This window comes from Bos grunniens, chromosome 8 (assembly GCF_055505025.1).
Source record: "Bos grunniens cultivar Pamir isolate PY7600 chromosome 8, Bosgru_T2T1.0, whole genome shotgun sequence".
Taxonomy (NCBI): domain Eukaryota; kingdom Metazoa; phylum Chordata; class Mammalia; order Artiodactyla; family Bovidae; genus Bos; species Bos grunniens.
This window is the reverse complement of record NC_141172.1, coordinates 69,458,805-69,485,661: the sequence shown is the minus strand read 5'-3', so window position 1 is coordinate 69,485,661 and position 26,857 is coordinate 69,458,805. Positions and strand designations below refer to the sequence as shown.

The following is a 26,857-nucleotide window of genomic DNA, read 5'->3' as shown; positions in this document are numbered from 1 at the left end:
ACACCAGGGCCCCCCAGTCAGGTGTTCCTGAACCCTCTCCACACCAGGCTCCCCAGAAGTCTCCCAAAAACCCCAGCCACAGGGGGCCTTCTGAGGTGCCTGAGCATGAAGAAACAGGAGGCCAGCCCCGAACCAGAACCACAGAGCCAGCAGCCTGCCAACGACTCCTAAGCCCACTTCCAGGAAGACTGCTGGCAGTGATCACCCTCTTCAGATGGGACACTGCCAAAGCACATGACCCAGGAATCAGGGCACAAACTGGAACACGGATGGCATGCTTCAGGCACACCATACATTCAGTGTCAACACCTGCCACACATCCAGCCTGCCCAGGTGTGCAGTGGGGCCTGCCACCGCCTCATGACCACCAGTCAGGGAAGTGGGTCTGGTGACCTCTCAAGGCCACCTGCTGACCGAGCAGCCCACCCTGAGCTTTCTGCTATGTGGTCAGCAAGCCATGGCCCATGGCCCACGGCCCACATCCAGCACCGAAGTTCTTTGTAAATAACGCTTTCTGGAACATACAGATGTTTCTGAACATGTGTTCATTTACAGAAAATCGATGCCTAACTTTGTGTCAAGACACTACAGCTAGTTCAGGAGCCAACCGAGACCCTGTGATGTCCAGGAAGCTAAAAATATTTATACCCCGAACTCTGAGCGGCCCCGTGCAGCTCTAGTCACCGAGGCCCGACCCTTAGAGGAAGGCACCAGGCTCCCTTGGCAGAATGGAGAGTGGTCACAGACCTCTTTGTGGACACTGAAGACACAGGACAGATGACTGACGCATGACCCAATGCCAGGCGAGGAGGCGGCTCGGCCAAAGCCCAGTTCCTACTCAGGGGGTCACCCCCACCTTGGCTCCCTCCTAAAATAAAGCGAGGGGCCTGCTGGCACACTACCAACTCCTCTCCCACTTGTTTATCTGGAACTTCAGCGGGAGCGTTTAGGGTCCAGCCCCCACAGGGTCACCACCACCTCTGACAACTCTGCAGGCAGCTCAGGGCGCATGTTCTTCCACAGCCGGGGAGCAAAGCAGGTTTTACTTTCCAGTCTGGAGCTGTTACTTTCCCTCCCAGGCTGGATCCAATGCCCACAGCTAACAGCCGATCCAGAGCACCGCGGCCTCCAAAAACCTGTGGCAGAGACCACCCATCTGTAGCTTCAGGGGTTGCACCCAGAAAATATCAACAAGGGAACATGGAGGCAGCAGCAGCCAAAGGATCCCCCAGCATGACTCTTCATCACTAAGAAGTCAGAGCGAACTCTTCCAAAAATGTGGCCAGAGTGAAAGCTTAGCGATTCTCCCAACTTTGTGATCAAAACAGCTTTCTCCCCCAGATTGGCCTTGGTCCTACGCTGATGAGACTCTATTTCTTATTAGACAGTCAGCACCAGGCAGAGCACTGCAGGAAGCAGGGATGACACTCTGGTTGTGGGGGGCGCCCCTCTCTCAAGCAGGTGCTGGCCTGCGAGTGACAAGTCCTGTCATTCTGGGATGAGTCCGATCCGGGCACAAGAGGGACAGGGTGGAATTACAGAGGAACCCGACCCCAGCTGATACCTCAGCACAGAGTAAAGGCAGACATCTCAAGTTACCCAGCCTGGGAAACGTGCACCCGCTCCACTGCAGACGCAGCACACCTGCTCTGGTCTACTGTCCTCTCTGCTGGGCGGACACAGCCCCAGCTGACTCAGCCCGAGAGGTCCAATAATAGCCATATGGGAACCTTAAATAGACCCAGGAAATGAAAAATGTCTCCATAAAATCAAGATATATGATCACTGAACAAACTCTGTGTTAGACAACATATGTAAGACACAGTATGGAAAGAAAATGACTTCTGAAGTAAAAAATGGGAAGGGAGAATAAGAAAGCTATTATATTGACAGAATTGTCTGGTCAGAATACAAGCAGTCTACAAAACGAAAATAAAATAGAAGGTAATGCACAGTTGGATGACATCATCCACTCAACGGGCATGAGTCTGAGGAAACTCCAGGAGATACTGAAGGACAGAGAAGCCTGGTGTGCTGCAGTACACGGGGTCACAAAGAGTTGCCCACGGCTGAGCAACTGAACAACAGCAACAACACTACGTGCTTGTGTCAAGTGAGTAGCAGAGATAATAGCTGTTGTGTGTGTGTGTGTGTGTGTGTGTGTGTTAGTAGATTAGTCATGTCCAACTCTTTGTGACCCCATGGACTGTAGCCCACCAGGCTCCTCTGTCCATGAGATTTCCTAGGCAAGAATACTGGAGTGGGTAGCATATACTTGTATGAGTCATACATGTATGTGTATTGTCTATTGGGTAAATCCTTCGAAGTGAAATTGTTGTGTCAGTGGGGTAGAGAATTTTATACTTTTGCTCAGATAATGACAAAGCCTCAAAATAAAAAGGCTGGATCATTTTAACTCACACTAAGAGTAAACATTCAGAAAACTAAGATCATGGCATCCGGTCCCATCACTTCACGGAAAATAGATGGGGAAACAGCGGAAACAGTGAAAGACTATTTTTTTGGACTCCAAAATCACTGCAGATGGTGATCGCAGCCATGAAAATTAAAAGATGCTTATTCCTTGGAAGGAAAGTTATGATCAAAGTAGACAGCATATTAAAAAGCAGAGACATTACTTTGTCAATAAAGGTCCATTTAGTTTAGGCTATGGTTTTTCCAGTAGTCATGTATGGATGTGAGAGTTGGACTATAAAGAAAGCTGAGCACTGAAGAATTGATGCTTTTAAACTGTGGTGTTGGAGAAGACTCTTGAGAGTCCCATGGACTGCAAGGGGATCCAACCAGTCCATCCTAAAGGAGATCAATCCTGGGTGTTCATTGGAAGGACTGATGTTGAAGCTGAAACTCCAATACTTTGGCCACCTGATGCAAAGAGCTGACTCATTTGAAAAGACCCTGACGCTGGGAAAGATTGAGGGCAGGAGGAGAAGGGGACAACAGAGGATGAGATGGTTGTATGGCATCACCGACTCAATGGACATGAGTTTGTGTGGACTCCGGCAGTTGGTGATGGACAGGGTGGCCTGGCGTGCTGAAGTTCATGGGGTCACAAAGAATCAGACACAATTGAGCGACTGAAGCGAACTGAACTGAACTGAACTGTGAGGTTTACAGAGGGCAAAGCCAGGCTTGTTAATATTCTGTTCAGGCACTGCTGTGTTATGGGAGACGTTCCCAATCTCTTTCTTTCCTCTTCCTTCCTTCCTGCTCTAGGCTGGATTAGGTGTCGCTCCTTATCCTTCTGTAACCTTGTGTTCCTATCGTTTATTGTGCCAGATTGTTTCCTTTATTTATTTTATTATTATTGGCTGCACTAGATCTTTGTTGCTGGGCGGCTGGGGGGTTTGCTGTTGTTATGGCCAGTGGGGGCTACTCTGCTTTGCAGTGCGTGAGCGTCTCACTGCGGTTAGGTGGCTTCTCTGTTGCAGGGCATGGGCTCTAGGGGCGTGGGCTTCAGTAGTTGCGGCTCCTGGGCTCTAGAGTGTAGGCTAAGCAGTTGTGGCACATGGGTTTAGTTGCTTAGAGGCACTTAGGATCTTCCCAGACCAGGGATCAGACTCATGTCCCCTGCATTGGCAGGCGATTCTTACCCACTGTCCCACCAGCGAAGACCCCACGTTGTTTTCTAAGTTTCCGTTTCTGTGCCTGTATCTCTGACTGGCTGAAGTGCCCTCCTGTTAGGGACTGTGTTCTTAATTATGTTTGTTTCTAGCACAGTGCCTGGCATATCCGGAGGACTTTGTTGAATGAATAAATGTACGAATTTAATTGAACAAATTCTGAATAAAGAAACAATTTAATCAAAGCCTATCCTTTATTGCATAACAATATTTACCTGAATACAATGTATTAATACAGTAGTTGAATCTTTGATCTATTTGAATGACTGTTTGTTTCTTAGCTGTTTGGGGCTGAAATACCTCTAAATTTAATTGCCTCCATGTTGAGACTGAGGAGTTTGAGCAAAGAACAGGTGTGGGAAATCCCTTTTCTTTCTTCAAAGCACCCAGACCACAGAGGCTGTTGCTATCTACCTATTAACAGCCACGACTCTTTAGAATGACTCAGTGACCATTTGTGATTCTGTTCAATTTCACTCCAAAGAATTTATCCCCGTTTATTTTTTTTTTTAATATTTATTTATTTGGCAGCGTTGGGTCTGAGCTGTGGCATGCAGGATCTTTTGTTGTGGCACCTGGGCTCAGTAGTTGAGGCTTAGTCACATGTGGGATCTTAGTTCTTTGATCAGGGATGAAACCCATATCCCCTGCTTTGGAAGGCAGATTCTTAACCACTGGATCACCAGGCAAGTCCAAATGTATCACTTTTTCATCTCACTGTCTTCTCTTCCACTCTTTCCCTCTAAATTGTTCTATATTTCCAGTCCAGCATATAAGTAACTTGGAAGCCATCATTTTGTCCTAACAAAGATCTGAAAAAGCAATAAATGAACAACTCTTAGACCCATCAGAGAACTGTGGTCAAAGGGCAAACTTCTATCACAAAAACTGGGGAAACAGATAAGCTACAGAGAACCACACTTACTAGACCAGACACCTGTAAGAGAAATCCTCGTTTGAAACCAGCATCAGAGTATCAAAAAACTATATGTGTGGATAAGTCTGAAAATTAAAAATACCAAGAAGGTCAGTCTTAGAAGGAATCCCTCTAAGTGAGGAGTTTTACTTTCAGGAGCTCTGCCAGGTTCTCACAGTGAAGATTAAAAAAAAAATCCTGTTGCTTCCCGCAAGGAGGAGGGGGACACTAGCAGTTTGAAACAGGGTTTAGGAGAAACTTTTTTTTGGTGTTCTTTGGAAGGAATGATGCTAAAGCTGAAACTCCAGTACTTTGGCCACCTCATGCGAAGAGTTGACTCATTGGAAAAGACTCTGATGCTGGGAGGGATTGGGGGCAGGAGGAGAAGGGGACGACAGAGGATGAGATGGCTGGATGGCATCACCGACTCGATGGACATGAGTTTGGGTGAACTCCAGGAGTTGGTGATGGACAGGGAGGCCTGGCGTGCTGCGATTCATGGGGTGGCAAAGAGTCGGACACGGCTGAGCGACTGAACTGAACTGAAGTGTGGTTTTACTAACCATTCAAGTACAGTAGGATCTGGGAGTGTTAGTCTGAGTTGTATCTGACACTTTGCGACCCCCATGGTCTGTAGCCCACCAGGCTCCTCTGTCCATGGCATTTCCCAGAATACTATATTAGTTTGCCATGCCCTCCTCCAGGGGTTCTTCTCGACCTGGGGATCGAAACTGGGTTTCCGGCATTGCTGGCGGATATTTTACCATCAAAGCTACCAGGGAAGTAGCATCCAGGAAGATGTGGGCAAAATCAGGATTTCAAAGTTTCAGCATCTTAACAGTATGAAGGAAGTCCCTACATACTCTCCTCAAAAATGCTTTTCTGCACCTTTTGATATGAGCAAACCATTTTCTTCTTTAGCTTGTTGATGTGGTGGATTACGCTGAATGATTTTCCGATATTAAACCAGTCTTGCATACCTGGGATAAATCCCACTTGGTCATGGTGTATAATTCTTCTTATGCTTGATTAGATGTGCTAATGTTTTGTTGAGGATTTTTGCATGGACACTTGAAAGATATTAGTCTGTAGTTGTCTTTTCTTGTAATGTCTTTCATTTTGATATTAGGGTAATGCAGGCCTCATAGAATGAGTTAGGAAGTATTCCCTCTGCTTCTATTTTCTGGAAGAAACTGTGGAAAATTGGTAGAATTTCTTCTTTAATTGTTTGGTAGAACTCACCAGTGAACACATCTGGGCCTGGTACTTTCTGTTAGGGTAGTTTATTCATTACTGATTTGATTTCTTTAACAGATATAGGCCTATTCAGATTGTCTATTTCTTCTTATTTAAGTTTTGGTAGATTTCCAATCTACCAAATGGAATTGGTCCATTTTATCAGGGTTATCAAATTCATAGACATAGTAGTAGTCCATGATATTACTTGATTATTCTGTCAACATCCCTGGGATTAGTTGTTATGGTCTCTGCTTCTTCCTTGAAATTTGTAATTTCTCTCTCTGTCCACCACCTCCCCCCACTTCTCTCTATCCCATGAACCTCGTGGGAGATTTCTCAGTTTTACTGATCTTTTCAAACATCCAGCTTTGGTCTGGTTTATATTCTTTATTAATTTCCTGTTTTCAGTTGTTTGATTTTTGCTCTGGTTTTTATTTGTTCTTTCCTTTCTCTTACTTTGAATTTAACTTGCTCTTCTTTTTTCTAGTTTTCTAAGATGAAATCTTAGATTATTGATTTTAGATCTTCCTTCCTTTCTAACATGTGCATTCATTGCTACAAAGTTGCCTCCATGCACTGCTTGTGCTGCAGCCCACAAAGTTTAATACATTTTATTTTTACTTCCATTTAGTTCAAAATATTCCATTTCTCTAAATCCTTTTTCATTTGACCATGTGTGATTGAGAAATTATTATTTAATTTCCAAGTATTTTAGGATTTTCCAGTTGTTTCTGTTATCGATTTCTATAGTTTTATTCCATTGTGGTTTGAGAGCAGACATTGTAAGATTTTTATTCTTTAAAACTTGGTAAGGAGTGTTTTATGGCCCAGACTGTGATCTATCTTGGTGAATATTCCATGTCAGCTTGAAAAGAACATGTATTCTGTTGCTGTTGGATGAAGTAGACTATAGATGTCACAGATGCAGTTGACTGATGGTGTTGTTGAGCTCAACTAGGATCTTACTGATTTTCTGCCTGATGGATCTACCTGTTACTGATGGAGGCGATCAAAGTCTTTATCTATAGTAATGGATTCTTTTATTTCTCCTTGCCTTTCTATCAATTTTTGCCTCATGTATATTTTGACACTCTGTTGTTAGGTGCATTCACATTAAGGATTGTTATGTCTTTGGAAAAATTAAGGAGAATTGACTTATTTTTTTCATTGCATGTTGCCCCTCTGTAATCCTGATAATTTTCCTTACTCTGAAGTCTGCTTTGTCTGAAATTAATATAAGCATCTCACCTTTCTAGTTTAGTCTTAGCATATTTTTCTCTACACTTTTACTGTTTGTGTGTATCTACATTGCCTTTTTCCCCCCCCCAAACATCATGCAGTTGAGTGTTGTTTGTTTTTATCCACTTTGACAGTCCCTGCCTTTCAGTTGGGGTATTTCGACCATTGATGTTTTAATTATTATTTATATAGTTGAGTTATAAATCTAAAATATTTGTTACTATTCTGTATCCATTGCCTTCTTCTTTGTTTCTTGTATTGACTTCCACTTTTTCTGGCTTCTGTGGGTTTAATTGAACACTTTATATGATTTCATTTTTAACCTCTGTTGGCATATAAGTTTTACTTCTTCTTTTTCTTTTTTTACTTTCTAAGTAGTTGTCCTTTGGTTTACAAAGGGCAACTAAGCCTGTGCAGCAAAACTGCTGAACCCACCTGCTGCAACTAAGTGCAGCCACATAAACAAATAACAAGAACTTAAAAATAAACTAATCCAAGTCCTTTTTCTAATAACACTGTATCATTTCACAGGCAGTACAAGTACTCCATAGCAATGTCACCCCAACCCCTCCCTCCCATCCTTCATAATACTGCTTTCATTCACTTCACTTATCAAGAAGTTATCATCACTACATACATTTTGGCTAGTATCATTTGGAACAAATTGTTATCTGTCGCATCAAATGGGCTTCTCTGTGGCTCAGACGGTAAAGACACCTGCAATGTAGGAGACCTGGGTTTGATTCCTGGGTTGGGAAGATTCCCTGGATAAGGGAATGGCTACCCACTCCAGTATTCTTGCCTGGAGAATTCCATGGACAGAGGAGCCTGGTGGGCTACAGTCCATGGGGTCACAAAGAGTCATACACGACTGAGTGACTTCACTCAAGAGTTTTTGCTGGACCAAATGAGAATAAGTAATCTTAGAATGTCATTTGTCTCTAATCTGAATGAAATAGTCAAACTTCATAGCAATATAATTAATATAGTTTTCACTGAAGAATCAGAAAGTGGTTTGTGGTTATATTTACTAGTGGATAAGCTCCAGGATGACATTCCGGCTGTCCAGAGTCTAAATAGTTACTGGTCCATAGTCGGTGTTCAATAAAGAACTGTTGAATATATAGACCTTCTTTCAAAAAAATAAGTAAAGGATTTTAATTTGCCTTTTTTAAAAATTTGTCTTATTTTATTCCTTCTCTAAAGCTATTTTCTTTATGCAAATCTTAGTCTTTGACTTCTATCATTTCCTTTCTTTCTGGAAAAAAAAAAAACAACCTTCCTAAATGCATATCTTGCAAGGCCCAAGTTTCCTCAATTTTTGTTTGTCTGAGAAAGTTGTTATTTCTCTTTTCACTTCTGAAGAATAATTTTCTTCCATAAAGAACCCTGGTTTGGTGGGATTTTCTTTCCTTTCACAATTTAAGTATTTTACCTCACTTTCTTCTTCTTTTTTTTTTTTTTTACAATTTTTATTCTTCATCTTCTGCAGGTAAAACGCTTTTTCCTTCAGGATTCTTCTTTTTTAGAATTGTAATTCAGTTTATTCACAATCAATCTTGAAACCATACAATTAAAAAAATTTTTTTAATTGGAGTATAATTGCTTTACAATGTTGTTGGTGTCTGCTGTACAACATCTTGAATCAGCTATCTATATATATACACATATCCCTTCCCTCTTGAGCTTAGGCCTCTTTTAAGATTCTCTTTTTTTTCCTTTGGTATTTTGTAGCTTGGGTATGAGATGCCTATGCATAAATTTTTTTTAATATTTTTCCTGCTTGTTGTTCTGTTAGTTTCCTACATATGTGGTTTGGTGTCTATCATTTATTTTTGAAAATTTGAAGTCATTATTTCCTCGAATACTTCTTTTTCCTCTCTTTTCCTTTTCTCTCTGGTATTCCCCTTGTGTTTATGTTACTTCTTTTTTCAATTGTCCCACAGTTCTTGAATATTCTGTTCTGCCCTTTTAATTCTTTTGTTTTCCCCTTTGTACTTAGGTTTGTAAGTTTCTGTTGACATTGATTCAAGCTCACTGATGCTTCCCCTTCAGCTGATTCTATTCATGAGGGCAGGAAAAGCATCCTTTATTTCTGTTACATTGTGGGGTTTTTTGTTACTAGAATTTCTTTTTAATTTTTTTCTTGAAGTGTCCATCGCCCTGCTTACATTTCCTATCTGTTCTTGCATGTTGCCCACTTTTCTATTAGAATCATTAGCATATTATTCCTAGTTGTTTTAAATTCCCGATGTGATACGTCCAACATCTCCACCATATCTGTGTCTCATTCTGGTGCTGGCTCTATCTCTTAAAACTCAATGAGTGTTTTTGGTTTTGGTCTTTTAGTACGCCATATAATTTTCTGCTTAAAGTTATACGTAATGTAACTGGTAAAGGAAACTGAGCTAAGTAGGTGTTTAGGGTGAGGTTTTATTTTTGTCTGGCTAGGAGAAGGTGTTTACTGTAGCGGTTGCTGTCAGAGACTAAAATTCCCTTGTTGTGCTTGTTTATCTATTCTCTGTTGTCTTTGGGTTTCCCTTTAGACTTCTTTGTCAATAAAGTATAATACCTTCTCTGTCGACTTTCCTGGTGGTTCAGACAGTAAAGAATCTGCCTGCAATGCAGGAGACCCAGGTTCAGTCCCTGGGTTGGGAAGATCCCCTACAGAAGGAAATGGCAACCCACTCCAGTATGTTTGTTCGGAGAATCCCATGGACAGAGGGATTTTAACATTTTCTGCTATCGATACTTCCCATTACATATCTCTTCCTTCCGGGTAAAGTTTATATCTTTTTACTGGTTCTCACCTCTAATTCATAATAGAATCTCCTTTGGGGAGCTTTAAAATATATGTTTGGTCTGTAGAAAATTATTAAAATGAACAGAAGTTAGGATATCTCAGCACAGAAGTGATAACTATAAAACAAGAACCAAAAGGAAATTCTAGAACTGAAAATCCCATTATCTGAAATTAAAAATTCACTTGAATGTTATTAACAGAGTTTGAACACTGCAGAAGACATAATGAGTGAACTTGAAGACAGATTTGATAGATCTAAAGAGCATTCCATCTGAAGAGCAGAGGTTAAAAAAAACTGAAAGAAAACAGGGAACAGAGTCTTGGTGACCTTCGGGACAATGCCATGGAATATGTTTGGAATTGAAGACTGAAAAGAAATAACTAACAAATGAGAAAAAAAAATGGCTGTAATTTTCTCAAATGTAGTACAAAACACCAATTTACAAATTCGAAAGCTTAGAAAGTCCCAAAGAAAGATAAATATAAAGAAAACACCACCTGGGCACATCATAGTAACAAAGAGAAAATTTTGTGCATAAAAAAATTTTTTTTTGCATTCAAAAGACCAATGAATGACCTGACTTAAACAATGGAGCTAAGAATTAAAGTGGTGAAAGAAACCTGTTGACTCATTACTCATTTATACCCAGTGAAAATATTGTTAAAAAACAAAGGCAAAATGAAGAAATTGTGGCAAATCATATATTCTGAATAAAGCTACAACAATGAATGTAACTAGAATAAACACATCAATTATAAGGCTGAAATTCTCCAACTGGAAAAAAGCAAGCTGAAATTATAAGCTGTCTACAACATGCTCAGTCAGTCACGTCCCACTCTTTGGGACCCATGGACTGAAAAGAAAAACCAATAATCTCAACCATTCCACTGAAAGTAGCATCAAAAACATTTGGGAATGCATTTACAAAAGATGTATACAATCTGTACATAGAAAGCTTACCAAATGTTGTTAAGATTAAGTAAGAAAGGTCTAATATAAAACCACCTCATTGATTGTAAGACTCAATATTGTTAAAATGTCAATTCTTGTCAATCATCACTTTCAATGCAATATCGATGAAAATCCCAGGACTTTTTTAATTAAATATTTTATATAAAACTTATATTGAAACACAAACAATTTCAGAGGAAAAAGAGAACAATTGGAGGACTTAAACTACCTGATTTCAACACTCACTATAAAGCTATGGTAATCAAGGCAACAGGCTTCCCAGGCGGCTTACTGGTGAAGAATCTGCCTGCCAGTGCAGGAGCAGCAGGAGATGGGGTTCCATCCCTGTGTCAGAAAATCTGCTAGAGGAGGAAATGGCAACTCAGTCCCGTATTCTTGCCTGGGAAATTCCACAGCCAGAGGAGTCTGGCGGACTCCAGTCCATGGGGTCGCTAAGAGTGGAACAGGACTGAGCACACACACACACAATCAAGGCAACGTGGTATTGGCACAGGAGAGAAAATGAATAGATCCATGGAACACAATATAGCGTCCAGAAATGGAACATATAGACGGTCAATTGAATTTCAACAAAGGCAGTAATATTATTCAATGGGAAAAGAAAGTGTTTTCAATAAATGATATTGGAACTGCTGGATAAACATATGGAGGAAAAAGGAATTTTAATTCCTACCACACCGGCCTCACAAAACTGGTACAAAAGGGTGGAGCTGGAGGCTCCCGGTTCGTGTCTCCCCTGCCCAGTCCCCAGCCCACAGTCGCCCTAGCCTTGTAGGACCTAGTCTTGTGCCGCTCACCCAATACTGGACTCCCCACAACCTAAGTCCAGCAGAGCGCGGATGTTTCGGGACAGCTGGACGAGCCCGACCCACGTGGGGACCTCTTCCTCCTGGCCCGTTTGGTTTCCTATGCCAATTAGCCGCCAGCAGTTCTGTTTCCCAAAGGCTTTAAAGACTCTACAGGGAAGAAAAATCTCCAAGAAAGGCTGAATGGAGTGGATTCCTCTAGCTTGCCTGACTGCAAGAGCAGCAGTAGGGTCGAGAGGAGTTAGTATGAAGTCCTGCGTGTGAAAGTCAGACGTTGACCCTGGCATTACTGCAACGCACAGGTAGTGATGGAGGAGATCCGAAGCCTATTTGTGACCTGAATTCAGACCCACCGATGGCAGTCTCTGTGACCTTCATCCTGTCGACCCACCTATTCACTGAGTATCTGCTCCAGTCAGGCACCTGGCTACTAAGATGCTAAGAGCAAACCTCTGATTCAACAACTTTCCCCTGGCACAGAGCTGCCACGTGACTCTGGAGGCAGTGATACCCCTCCCCTGCACCCACACTGTCAATGAGCCTGGGAGGAGCAGAAGCTGAGAGCCAGTAGAAGGCGGTAGTCAGAGGACTAGAGGTAGCTCAGGAGGGTCGTTGCCCCTGAGAAGGGATCCGGTTCAAGAAGAACCTTTAATGCCAACTCTTTATGTATCGGACTTCCCAAGTGGCTCCCTGGTAAAGAATCCGCCTGCCAATGCAAGAGATGCAGGAGAGGAGAGTTCTATCCCTGGATCGGGAAGATCCCTGGAGGAGGAAATGGCAACCTACTCCAGTATTCTTGTCTAGGAAAGCCCATGGACAGAGAAGGCTGGTGGGCTGCAGTCCATGGGGTCAGCCAAGAGTCGAACACGACTGAGCGACTGAGCACGCACGCAGGCTGCGTTCAACTCGCGTTCGAGAGGGAGACAGGAGAGGGGGACGGAGATTCTTATTTTTCCGGGACTGATTGAGCAATATCCTAAGACAAGGCGGGGCCACAGCAGCCTGCTTTCTCCAAAAGCCTGAGTACAGTGCGCAGGAGCGGAGGTATACAGAAGAGCTCCGAAGTCTAGACATCAGAGGCCGGCTTTCCAAGTTCCACGGCCGACCGTGAAGATTCCTCATGACTGTGCCTACCATCAGCCTGCGGGGACCTCGACAGCGAACGCTGCCCGACCGCAAGGGGCAGCGCGGACGGAGGGCACCGGCCTCCTCCAGCGCCGGCGCAGGGCGCTCCGGTGCCCCCAAACTTCGGTTCGGGTACCTCGTCTTCGTCATGGGTGTCGTGTTGTGGGTGAGTACCACCGCGGGTACCATTCCGGAAGGCGCGCCTGGTGGCCGGTAAATGGCGGCGGGAAAAGACCCGGCGGCGCGCTTGCCCGGGTCAGCTGCGGCCGGGGCCTGTCCGAGCGAGATCTACCGTGGGCTGAATGGGGGGAAGGAGCAGGTTCAGGGCCTGGCAGGACAGACCCGGGCCCAGAGGGAGAAGAGCCCGTGTTCTCAGTCCCGGTCCTAGGCTTGTCTGGCTGTCCCAGAAGTAAATTCCAAAGGAAAAGGAATGGAAAACTCCTTTGGAAGCCTCTCTGCTCCCCTTCCTTCCCCGCTCCTCCCTCCTGTCTCCCTTCTTCCTTTCCCTCTCCCCTCCCCTTTTATGTTGAGATTCTAGAATATGCTCATCGCATCTATTCTTCCCCTCGATTTTTACAGAAAAGTAGCTTTCCCACCCTCCCTTGCATTCAGCACCCCTTCTTGGCTGCTGTTGGTCATTTTGCAAATTCCTTCTACTTTCTTCTGCAGCAACCCACAGGGCTTACAGGGTAAATCCCCAGTAATCAGGCGGCTAGCCTCAGGGGCTCTGTCTAGTTTAGGAGGAAAGGGTCTGAAGATGTTATTTTGATTTCTGTTTTGAGTCTGAAACAGCTGTGGCATGCATTCTGAAAAAACTATTTAATGGCTGCCCTGAACTCCAGGTGGAAGGGTCTACTCTTAACCTAGCTGTGTTTTTACTTGTAAAAACAACTACCCACAGCCACACAAATCTTAGAAGAAATAGGTCTCAGAGTACAGGAAGACCTTGAGAACGAGTCTGACACTATGGCTTTGTCACAGCTGATGGGGTTTAGAGTAAAAGAGAAACCCTGTATGATGTTACTTCCACGTTACTTACACTTACACGTGCAATATAAAAATTATGACAAACTAGTGAGTAACACACAAAAAAGAAGCAGACTCAGGGATACAGAGAACAACCTGGTGATTACCAGTGAGGAGAGGGAAGCAGGGAGGGGCAAGATAGGGATGAGGGGAAAAGAAGAGTTATTGTGAGATTATATGAAATCCTGTGTGTGAATCGCTTGAAAATTGTAAAGCACTATAGAATTTAAAGAATCTTTTGTTCAAAAAAAAAAAAAAGAAACGGTGCAGCTTTTAGGGCCCATTTGTCCCCAGGGAGGAAAGAGTAGTGTTGTTTTGGGTGACCTATCAAGGGAGAGTGAAAATCAAACTAGACCCTAAAACAGTTACATCAGCTCCAGGAAGTAACCTGGGCACACAGCAAGGTCCAACTAGACTCTGCAAACCCAGCTAACAGTATTGCATCACTTGCGGGAAGTAAGTGGTAAGAAGCACGAAAGGAAATCCCCAGTCCGGACTCATCTCTAACTTCACCAGCTTGGTAGCAGAGTGGACAAATTGCTGAGCCGAACTGAAGACACTTCCACAACCCATCGTCCCTTCTCACTTGCTTTCTTTCTTTTAATTGGCCAAGGCTCAAAGGCTGCAGGAATCTTAGTTCCCAACCTAGGATCCAACCTTGACCCCTGCAGTGAAAGTGCAGCATCCTAACCACTGGACCCCCAGGAAAGTTTCCTGGATTCCCTCTCTTTTGTCCCATGCTGCTGCTCCACCGCAGCCCTCCTGTCTCCCTCCTGTCTCTCTCTCTCTCTCACACTCCCAACCCACCCTCCAAACACACACCACAAGTCTGTGAGTGGCAAAGTCTCACATCTCCACCGCACCCAGTGCACCCCAGTGGTTGTCTCTCAAACAGCCTGCAATGGAGATTACACACCAGGAAGCCTCCTCCTCGTCCATCCCAGCCCCAACCCCCACTCCCATTACTTTGACTTCCTTCTTGTCTGTGATCCTGGCACTGTGGGACTTTTCCCTCCATGTCCACACCTGTTCCCTGCCACTGGGAGTCTTGTCCCATCTGCCTTGCAGCCCTTCCAGGCTCTTTTCACCTTGGTGACTTTACGGGAATCGCTGTCTGTGCCTCAGGTTCCTGTGGCCAGAACTGCCCTGAGGAAAGGAAAGACCTCGCCTTGTCCCCGGTGCCCCACAGCCCCTGCGCAGGGCTACTCAGCAGGCTGCAGACAGGACTCCCCCTGAATGCGTGGGTGGTGTGGGTTCTAAGATGCCTGCACTAATGTTAGTGTTCTGTCCTGCTCTGAGGGGCATGGGGGTATTGATCTGGGTGGTGGGAACTGTGACCAGCAAGCTGGGGACAGAATAGAGATAACTGAATGTCAATGCTGAAGGATTGCCCAGGTCCATAGAAGACTATTTCAAGTTTTCATCTGACGTTACCAAAGATTTTTTAAACGTACATTTGTAGTGTTAAAAGTGTCAATTCATCAGGAAGACATCTTAACCATAAATATATTGTGCCTAATAAAAGAGCTTTAAAAATACATAAAGCAAAAATTGATGAAATCAAAGGACTATCATATCACCCTTTAATGAAAATGATAAAGGGTAGTAACATTATCGGGCTTCCCCAGTGGTTCAGCGGTAAAGAATCTGTCTGCCAATGCAAGAGACACAGGTTAGATCCCTAGGCTGGGGAAGCTCCCCTGGAGGAGGAAATGGCAACCCACTCCAGCATGCTTGCTGGAATATCCCATAGAGGAGCCTGGCAGGCTATAGTCCATGGGGTTGCAGAGTCTCTCACAACTTAGCCACTAAACAACAACAGAAGTAACGCTGTCAACCATAATGGGAATTCCCCTGACTGTTCAGTGGTTAGGACTCTGCTGTCTTATGGAGGGCACAACAGGTTCACTGGTTGAGGAACTAACATCCTCGAAGCTGCACAGAGAGACCAAATTAGAAAAAAAAAGAAAAATCAACCATCTTGATTTAATTGACATTCAGAGAGCATGCTTGCAACATCTAATGAAGACTCATTCTTTTTTGGTGAATGTGGTACTTCCACTAAGATAGACCACATTCTAGACAATTTAAAAAGTCTAAATAAGTTTAAAAGCAATGAAATAATATAAACTCTGTTCTCTGACTTTAATGAAATTACAATGCCAGTCAAGAATGATCTCTAGAAAAAGACTCCAAAATTTTGGAGTTGAATATTAAGCAACATCCTTCAAATCATTATGGTTCTTAGATGAAATCAAAAGAATTTTTTTTTGAATTTCAAAACAAATAGTAATGAATATATACTAAATGGAAACTTGTGAAAAGCTGCTAACACAGTGCTTAAACTGCAGTTTTCAATTAAAGTGTACTACGGCTGCTGCTGCTAAGTCACTTCAGTCATGTCCGACTCTGTGCGACTCCATAGCAGGCAGCCCACCAGGCTCCCCCATCCCTGGGATTCTCCAGGCAAGAACACTGGAGTGGGTTGCCACTTCCTTCTCCAATGCATGAAAGTGAAAAGTGAAAGTGAAGTCGCTCAGTCACTCTTAGTGACCCCATGGACTGCAGCCTACCAGGTTCCTCTGTCCATAGGATTCTCCAGGCAAGAGTACTGGAATGGGGTGCCATCACCTTCTCCTAATTAAAGTGTGAGTGCATGCTAAGTCACTTCAGTCGTGTCCTACCCTTTGTAACTCTATGGACTGTAGCTCGCCGTGCTCCTCTATCCAATGGATTCTCCAGGCAAGAATGGAGTGGATTGTTGTGCCCTCCCCCAGGGAATCTTCCCGACCCAGGGACTGAACCCACATCTCTTTAAGTCTCTTGCATTGGCAGGTGGGTTCTTTACCACTGGTGCCACCTGGGAAGCTCTTCCAATTAAAGATGTTCTATTAAAAGAATAGGGGGTTGGGAGAAATGGGGAGTAAAATTTTTTTTAATTAAAGAAAAAAAAGTGACCTGAAGATTCACATTTTTAAATCACCATAAAATAAGTGCAAATTGAACTCAAAAGAATAGGGAGAAAATAATAATATGAGTAGAAATCAATGAAATAGAATACAAATAATGAAAGGAATTGACAAACCAAGTGTTGATTCTCTGAAATGATTAATGAAATTAACAAACCAAATTTTAAAAGAAAAAAGGCCAAAAAAACAAAAAATACCAATATCAACAATTAATGATAAGATATTATAACAAATTCTGCAGCCTAGGAAGCACAATAAGGGGAACTTAGGAATAATTTAATGCAGATAAATTTGACAACTTGGATAAAATGGACAAATTCCTTGAAAATATTACTTAGTAAAACAGATACAAGTTGAAAAGAAAATCTGATTAATCCTATATCTTTTATGGATTAGAATTCATCACTTAAAATCTTACAGCAATGAAAACTGCAGGCCCATGTAGTTTCACTGAGGAATTCTATAAATATTCATAGAAAAAATAATATCAGTCTTATACAAATTCTTTCAGAAAATATGAACAGGCAACAGTTCTTCACTGTTTTATAAAGCCAGCACAACCCTGGTATCCAAAACTTACAATGACATTACCAAAAAAAAAAAAATACTGATCAACATCTATTGTAAATATACATGCAAAAATCCTTCATTGAGGGACTCCCCTGGTGGTCCAGTGGTTAAGACTCTCCCTTTGCAATACAGGGCTTCCCTGGTGACTCAGATGGTAAAGAATCTGCCTGCAGTGGGAGAGACCCAGATTTGATCCCTGGGTTGGGAACATCCCTTGGAGAAGGGAATGGGTACCCACTCCATTATTCTTGCCTGGAAATTTCCATGGACAGAGGAGCCTGGCTGGCTACAGTCCATGGGGTCACAAAGCCGGACACAACTGAGCGACTAACACTTTCACTTGCATAGCTTGAAATCAGGAAGCAAGATGCCACCAGCCTTCCTTATCTTTTTTAAAAAATTACTTTGGCTCTTTGGAGTCTTTTGTGGTTCTGTAAAAATTTTAATTATTTGTCCTATTTCTGTGAAAAGTGCCATTGAAATTTTGATAAAAATTGCATCGAATCTATAGATTTCTATGGGTATATGGACATTCAAAAATATTGATTATTCAAATCCATAAGCATGGACTGTTTTTCCATTTATTTGTGCAGTTTTCAATGTACAAGTCTTTGACCTCCTTGGCTAAATTTATTCAACTTATTCATAGGAATTTTATTCTTTTGATGCCATTGTAAATTAGATTGTTTCCTTATTTCTCGTTCTGCTGGTTTATTATTCATGTAAAGAAATGCACCATATGTTTTCATATTGATTTTTATATCCTGTAACTATACTGGCTTCATTTATTAGTCTTAAGAGGTTTTTTTAAATGGAGTGTTTAGCATTTTCTATACATAATATCATGTTGCCTGCAAAATGGGACACTTTTACTTCCTCCTTTCCAAGTTGGATGCTTTTTATTTCTTTTTCTTACCTAATCGCTCTGGCTGGGACTTCCAATACTATGTTAAATAAAGATGACAAAAGTGAGTGTCTGTATCTTGTTCCTGATCTTAGAGGAGATAATTTCAGCTTTTCACTATGGAATGTGGTGTTTGCTGTGGCCTTGTCACACAGGGTTTTATATGTTGAGGTGTATTTCCTCTATGTCTGCTATGTTGAGAGTTTTATCATAAATCAATATTGAATTTGTCAAATGCTTTTTTTGTACCCATTGAGATGATCATATGACTTTTGTTCCTCATTTTATTAATGTGGTATATCACATTGACTAATTTGTGTTGTTTTTTTTTAATTTGTAAATTTCGAATCACAGTTTGCATCCTTAGAATAGATCCCACTGATTATGTTGTATGGTCCTTTTAATGTAGTGTTGAATTCAGCTTTCTAAAATTTTGTTGATGACTTTTGCATCTGTGTTCATCAAGAATATTGGCCTGTAAATTTCTTTGTGTGTGTATGTGGCTGACTTCCAGTCAACCTGAATCTAGGCACTGAAATCTTCCCCTTTGGGATAGTGTTACTGAAAGTGTGTGTGTGGGTCTGGCTGCTCTCTGCCCAAAAGCCAATAAGTAGGCCAGGTTGGTGGTAAGGAAAGTTTGCTTTATTTCAGATGCTGACAACTGTGGGTCGAGAGTGGTGAACATCTATCCGAAGGCTGACTCCCCGCCCCCACCGGCAACCTGTGGGCAAGAGCTTTTATAGACAGAAGTGAGGAGGGAACCACATATAGAAACAGCAGAGTCAGCTCTGATAGTCATCTTCAAATTGGTCATCGGTGGTCTGACCAGCATCATCTTGATTGTTTTAGGTACAGTTCCAGGGTCCATTTGTTTCCATTTCTCTGAGGCCAGTTCTTGGAATTGTGGCACCTCATATCCTGGGTACAGTCTGGTCATCATGTAGTTAACTTCTCCACTTGGGGTTTCAGTATCTATAAGACAGCTCAGCATGAAGATGCTCAACATCACTCATTATCAGAGAAATGCAAATCAAAACCACAATGAGGTACCATCTCACACCGGTCAGAATGGCTGCTATCAAAAAGTCCACAAACAATAAATGCTGGAGAGGGTGTGGAGAAAAGGGAACCCTCTTACACTGTTGGTGGGAATGCAAAGTAGTACAGCCACTATGGAGAACAGGGTGGAGATTCCTTTAAAAACTGGAAGTCGAACTGCCATACGACCCAGCAATCCCACCGCTGGGCATACACACCAAGGAAACCAGAATTGAAAGAGACATGTGTACTCGAATGTTCATCGCAGCACTGTTTACAATAGCTAGGTCACGGAAGCAACCTAGATGTCCATCAGCAGATGAATGGATAAGAAAGCTGTGGTACATATACACAATGGAATATTACTCAGCTATTAAAAAGAGTGCATTTGAATCAGTTCTAATGAGGTGGATGAAACTGGAGCCTATTATACAGAGTGAAGTAAGTCAGAAAGAAAAACACCAATACAGTATACTAAGACAAATATATATGGAATTTAGAAAGATGGTAATGATAACCCTGTATGTGAGACAGCAAAAGAGATACAGATATAAAGAACAGACTTTTGGACTCTGTGGGAGAAGATGAGGGTGGGATGATTTGAGACAATAGCATTGAAATATGTATATTATCATAGTTAACTAGATCGCCAGTCTAGGTTTGATGCATGAGACAGGGTGCTCAGGGCTGGTGCACGGTGATGACCCTGAGAGATGGGATGGGTAAGGAGGTGGGAGGGGGTTCAGGATGAGGAACACATGTACACCCATGGCTGATTCATGTCAATGTATGGCAAAAACCACTACAATATTGTAATTAGCCTCCAATTAAATTAATTAAAAAAAAAAAAGACAGCTCACAGGATATGGCTCAGAATATTATCTATAGCCCTTGAGAAAGAACTAAAGATCCTTGACTAAGTTAATGACTACATTATTATAATTTGGTCTCCTTTGACTATTTTCCTTTGTTTCTGCATTTCTCACTTTGATGAAACTTATTCTTGGACTGAAGTTTTCCATAGACAAGAGGCAGGCAGAGGACGTAGTGGGGGGAGGGGCAAGGACCATAGTGTCCTGCTCCGTTGCAATAGGACAGGTCTTGGCACATGCTCAACTACTGGGAACTCTTAAAAAATATAGTAGGCTGCTTCAACAATCCCAAGAGTTTGAGAGATGACTAAGAGCAGGGGTAGGGCTGAATGAAAAATTCATTTCCTACACAAGGCCACTCCTTCAAGACTGGGAGAGAGGTGGTTGTTTCATCTACTGTCTAGAAACAAACACAGAGAATCAAGCAAAATGAAGAAACAGAGAAACCTGTTCCAAGTGACTAAATAGATAAAGCCTTAGAAAGAAGCCTTAATGAAATGGAGATAAATAATTTAGTTGATAAAGGGTTCAAAGTAATGGTCATAAAGAAGCTTGCTGAACTGGGGAGAAGAATGGATGAATACAGTGAGAACTTCAACAAAGAGATGGAAAATATAAGAAACTGTCAAATAGAAGCCACAGAGCTGAAACATACAATAACTGAACTGACAAACAATAGAAGGGTTCAGCAGCAGACTAGGTAAAGTAAAGAAAGGATCAGTCATCTCAAAGACAAAGCAGTGGAAACTTCCCTGGTGGTCCGTGGTTAAGACTCCAGCTTACAATGCAGGGGAAAGTGAAAGTGAAAGTCGCTCAGTCGTGTCGGACTATTTTCGACCCCATGGACTGTGTGGATCACAATAAACTGTGGAAAACTCTGAAAGAGATGGGAATACCAGACCACCTGACCTGCCTCTTGAGAAACCTGTATGCAGGTCAGGAAGCAACAGTTAGAACTGGACATGGAACAACAGACTGGTTCCAAACAGGAAAAGGACTATGTCAAGGCTGTGTATTGTCACCCTGCTTATTTAACTTCTATGCAGAGTACATCATGAGAAACGTTGGACTGGAAGAAGCGCAAGCTGGAATCAAGATTGCCGGGAGAAATATCAATAACCTCAGATATGCAGATGACACCACCCTTATGGCAGAAAGTGAAGACGAGCTAAGAAGCCTCTTGATGAAAGTGAAAGAGGAGAGTGAAAAAGTTGGCTTAAAGCTCAACATTCAGAAAAATAAGATCATGGCATCTGGTCCCATCACTTCATGGGAAATAGATGGGGAAGCAGTGTCAGACTTTATTTTGGGGGCTCCAAAATCACTGCAGATGGTGATTGCAGCCGTGAAATTAAAAGATGCTTACTCCTTGGAAGGAAAGTTATGACCAATCTAGATAGCATATTCAAAAGCAGAGACATTACTTTGCCAACAAAGGTCCGTCTAGTCAAGGCTATGGTTTTTCCAGTGGTCATGTATGGATGTGAGAGTTGGACTGTGAAGAAAGCTGAGCACCGAAGAATTGATGCTTTTGAACTGTGGTGTTGGAGAAGACTCTTGAAAGTCCCTTGGGCTGCAAGGAGATCCAACCAGTCCATTCTAAAGGAGATCAGTCCTGGGTGTTCTTTGGAAGGACTGATGCTAAAGCTGAATCTCCAATACTTTGGCCACCTCATGTGAAGAGTTGACTCAATGGAAAAGACTCTGATGCTGGGAGGGATGGGGGGCAGGAGGAGAAGGGGACGACAGAGGATGAGATGTCTGAATGGCATCACTGACAGGATGGACGTGAGTTTGAGTGAACTCCGGGAGTTGGTGATGGATAGGGAGGCCTGGCATGCTGCAATTCATGGGTTCGCAAAGAGTTGGACAGGACTGAGCGACTGAACTGAACTGGACTATACAGTCCATGAAATTCTCCAGGCCAGAATGCTGGAATGGGTAGCCGTTCCCTTCTCCAGGGGATCCTCTTAACCCAAGGATCAAACCCAGGTCTCCCACATTGCAGGTGGATCCTTTACCAGCTGAGCCATCAGAAAAGCCCAAGATTACTGGAGTGGGTAGCCTATCCCTTCTCTAGCAGATCTTCCCGACCCAGGAATTGAACTGTGGTCCCCTGCACTGCAAGTGGATTCTTTACCAGCTGAGCTACCAGAAAGCAATGCAGAGGATGTAGGTTCAATCCCCAGTCAGGGAACTAAGATCCCATATGCCACGGTGCAACTAAGCCCATGCTGCAACTGCTGACCTCACACACCACAACTTGAGAGTCCATGCACTGCAACAAAAGATCCCATGTGACAAAACTAAGACCTGATGCAACCAAATAAATAGGCAAATATATATTTTAAAAAATGTTTTAAAAAAGACAAGGCAGTGGAACTCACCCAATCAGAACATCAGAGAGGAAAAAGAATGAAATACAGTGAAGATAGCTTCAGGACCTTATGGGACAACATTAAAGGATATTATAGGGCAATACTGCATTATAGGGCTCCAAAAGAGAACTAGAAAGGGGCAGAAAACTTATGTGATTAAATAATGGCTGAAAACTTACCTAATGTGGGGAAGGAATCAGACACCTAGATATAGGAAGCTCAGAAAGTTCCAAATAAGGACCTTAAAGAGATCCTTACTGCTGCTGCTGCTGCTGCTGCTGCTGCTGCTGCCTTAAAGAGATCCTTACTAAGACACATTATAATTAAAATGTCAAAAGTTAAAGATAATGGAGAGAATATTAAAAACAGCAAGAGAAAAACAACTTGTTACCTACAAGGGAACCCCCATAAGGCTATCAACAGACTTTTCAGCACAAAAATTGCAAGTCAGAAGGGAGTGGCACAATATATTCAAAATGCTAAAAGGAAAAAAACGTCTAACTAGTAATACTCTTCATAGCAAAGTGATTATTCATAAACAAAACAGTTTCCAGACAGGTGGCGCTAGTGCTAAAGAACTCACCTGCCAATTCAGGAGACTCAGGAGATGCAGGTTCCAGCCCTGGGTGGGGAAGATCCTCTGGAGGAGGACATGGCAACTCACTCCAGTATTCTTGCCTGGAAAATTCCATGGGCAGAGGAGCCTGGTGGGCTCCAAAAAGTCAGACATGACTGAGCACATTATGGTTATGGTGAGACAAACAAAAGCTAAAGGAGTTAATCACTAAACTGGCCTTAAAACAGATGTTAAAAAAATTTTTTTAAGCTGAAAATAAAAGCCATCAAATAATAACAAGAACAGATATGAAAGAATAAATCTCACTGGAAGGTAAATATTTAGTAACAGTACTGGTTTGATTACCTATAAAGCTAATATGAAGCTTAAAGACAAAAGCAGTAAAAATAACTATGATTACAATAATTAACAAAGGGATATTCAAGATGAAAAGATGTGAAAAGTGACATCAAAAATGTACAATGTTGGGGGTAGGAGACTAAAAATGATGAGCTTTAGAATGGGATCACACTTGTTATCAACTTAAAATAGACTGTTATAGATATAAGTTGCCATATGTAGGGCTTCCTGGGTAGCTCAGCTGGTAAAGACTCCCCTACAGTGCAGGAGAGTCTGATTCAATTCCTGGGTTGGGAGGTTCCCCTGGAGAAGGGATAGGCTACCTACTTCAGTATTCTGGCTGCTGTTGCTGCTGCTGCTGCTAAGTCACTTCAGTCGTGTCCGACTCTCTGCGACCCCAGAGACGGCAGCCCACCAGGCTCCCCCGTCCCTGGGATTCTCCAGGCAAGAACACTGGAGTGGGTTGCCATTTCCTTCTCCAGTGCATGAAAATGAAAAGTGAAAGTGAAGTCTCTCAGTTGTGTCCGACTCTTAGCGACCCCCTGGACTGCAGCCCACCAGGCTCCTCCGTCCATGGGATTTTCCAGGCAAGAGTTCAGTATTCTTGGGCTTCACAAAACAAAACCTATAGTTAATACACAAAAGATCAATGTCTTTTAAAACCTGAGGATAGTTCCTTAACGTTTGATCCTGTGATCTGATTTTTTGTTTGTTTGCACTAAGTATAATGCTTATTTGTAAAAGTGTGTGTGAGTGTGTGTATGTGTGTGTGAACTGCTTGAGGAGGGAGAGGGAGTCTCCTCATGGGCCAGGGTACCTGATTCTTGGTCCACACACTTGACTTTGCTCCAGGGGGTACAAGCCATGGCCACGAGCTTCCTCTCAGGGCACCTGGGTACAGACACAGGGATGATGTAGGGGACCCAACAGGGCCAGCTGGCTGGATGAGGAGGAGGAAGGGGCAAGCTCCTGTCCCAGGTCTCCTGACAAGACAGTGGAGAGGGGACAGGCTTCTGCTGTCTGCAGGTCAGGATCCCCTCAGTCCCCCTCATTGGGTGGGAAAAGGCTCCAGGCTTGTGCCCTGCAGCCCCCGGGCTCCTGCTGAGTGTTCAGAGCTGTCCTTGCAGGGCCTCTGCAAGGCCCACCCTGGCCTCCATGGGCTGCAGGGGGAGTCCTGTGAGGGGAGGCCTCATCTAGGTCAAGGGTCACAAGGGTGTGGGCACAAGCTGAGCTTCATCCTTTAGTCAAGCTTTAAATACGAGGCCCTCTCGTCCTCCACCTGTTGACTCTTCCTACCAACCTCAGCCAACACTGGAGTGTCAGAGGACAGCGAATTACTATTGACCTTCAAGTCCCCAAATAGGAAAGATTCAGGTGCTACTGGGGAACAGGGCTGGGTGTGAGGCCAGTCAAGTTGGCTCAGGGTTTTATGGGAACCTTGAAGGAGCACACTCATGGCCTCATTATGACTCTGTCTGCTGTCAGCACCTTTGGGCTTTCTAGGCCCCTTCTTGCTTACAAAAATAATTAAAGATTACATTTCGGACTCAATAGGTATAAAGATGAATATAACTGAGATTGAACTCTATGCAAATAGTTTTGTATGATTTCAAGATTTTTTAAAAAATTGGAGTGTAATTGCTTTACAATATTGTATTATTTTCTGCTGTACAATGAAATGAATCAGCTATATGTATACACATAGCCCTCCCTCTTAGACATCCTCAATCCTCCAGGTCATCACAGAGAATGAAGCTGAATTCCCTGTGCTATACAGCAGGTTCGCACTAGTTATTTATTTTACACGTGGCGGTGTGTATATGTCAATCCCAATCTCTCAGTTCATCCCATCCCTCCCTCCCCCACCTCCGCCCCCGTCCCATGTCCAGATGTGTGTCCTCTACATCTGTGTCTCTCCTCCTGCCCTGCAATAGGTTCATCGGTACCATTTCTCTAGATTCTACATATATACTGAAAAATTTTTCATGGGCCACTGATGGGATCATGGACCCTAACCTGCAGCCTGCTGTGCCCAGTGGAGAAGCTAGCTTGGCCTAAGGGGAAATGTGTTGAAGAGGTGTGGGGATGGACAGGGCAAGGGGCAGTGTGGGGCCACACAATCAGATGAGGAGGGGCTCTGCAGCCTCAGAAGACCCTACCAGCATGGGAAAGCCTGGGGGCGGTTGGGGCTCTATAGGAAGAGGGGAGAAAATGGGGTACAGGGAAGCTCAGGAGTTTCCCTGGTGGCTCAGATGGTAAAGAGTCTGTCTGCCACATGGGAGACCCAGGTTTCACCCCTGGGTGGGGAAAATCCCCTGAGAAGGGAATGATCCCCTGATCCCCTGGAGAAGGCAGTGGCTACCCACTCCAGTATTCTTGCCTGGAGAATCCCATGGATAGAGGATCCTGGCAGGCTACAGTCCATGGGGTCGCAAACAGTTGGACATGACTTAGTGACTAAACAACAACAATCAATATAAAATACTGCTGGACTTTTTTTTCTTAAATATTGTCTTTGAAATTCAGAACGTATTTTTCACTTGCAACACATCTTGATTCAGAGAAGCTGTTTGAAGTGCTCCATTCCCATAAGGACCTGGTGATTACTCTATTGAACAGCACCACCTGGGCCTCTAGAACTTAGAGAAGGAAGTCCTAATTCCTGTTCTCAACGAGCTCGTAGTCCTTAAGAGACACAAAGAGGCACAGAACAAATACAGTGATGAGGGAAGAGCCTTCAAACAAAGCCCATGCCATTGGGCCCTGGCGGGAAAACAAGAGGAAAAATGGTCCGACCTGTAGAGAGTCACAGTGACCCAAAGGAAGGGGGTTCTGTGATCTGGAACTGAGCTGAAGACTTGGAAGAGCTGTCACAACCCGGGACCCCATGTCCCTAGGCTTGACCTTCACCTCCTGGGCTTTCCTCCTTCAGTGACCTCAGTCTTCCTTGCAGGATCTGTCTCTCTCATCTAATTCATATTTATTAATAGTGAAAGATGCTCTTAAAAAAACCCAACCTTTAAAACCTTTCCTTAATAATGTGTTATGATGATGACACTTCCTATTAATGATAAAAAACTAACTCTTCAATGATGATGATACAGCAACTAGGATGACTTCTGAAAAAGAATGATGTTTCTTCCTTATGCTCTTCTTATTGGATAATTAACAATAGGTGGATCAATCAATTAATTGTAATATATGAAACCAGAAGAGTACTGCAAAAATATGAGAAAAAATTTCTTACCACTTTGGAGAGGGGAAGAACTTCTTCAGTATGACAACAAATTATAAAACTTGCCTAAAGGATATATAAAAATTAAGAAAGCCAAAGGGAAGGAATCATAACAAAGATAAAAACAAACTAGAAAAAAAGTACTCAGAACACAAATCACACTTAGAAATGTAACTTCCTTAATCTGTAAGGATTCATAATGAA

The 26,857-nt window shown here is 43.0% G+C and overlaps 1 protein-coding gene across 5 annotated transcripts in view; it reads left to right on the top strand.

Annotated features, from left to right (window-relative positions):
- The first annotated feature begins 12,159 nt into the window (after window positions 1-12,159).
- The window catches only part of LOC147367356 (tumor necrosis factor receptor superfamily member 10A-like), a 38,332-nt gene continuing 23,634 nt past the window's right edge, over window positions 12,160-26,857 (top strand). For 3 of the 5 annotated variants that reach the window (XM_086416322.1, XM_086416323.1, XM_086416318.1), the window contains exon 1: window positions 12,160-12,911. In XM_086416322.1, the coding sequence (XP_086272448.1) occupies window positions 12,741-12,911 (171 nt within the window). In that variant the 5' untranslated portion in view covers window positions 12,160-12,740. Of the gene's footprint in view, window positions 12,912-18,927; window positions 19,064-26,857 lie in introns of those variants that run through there. The other 2 variants (XM_086416325.1, XM_086416328.1) reach the window with 2 other exon arrangements.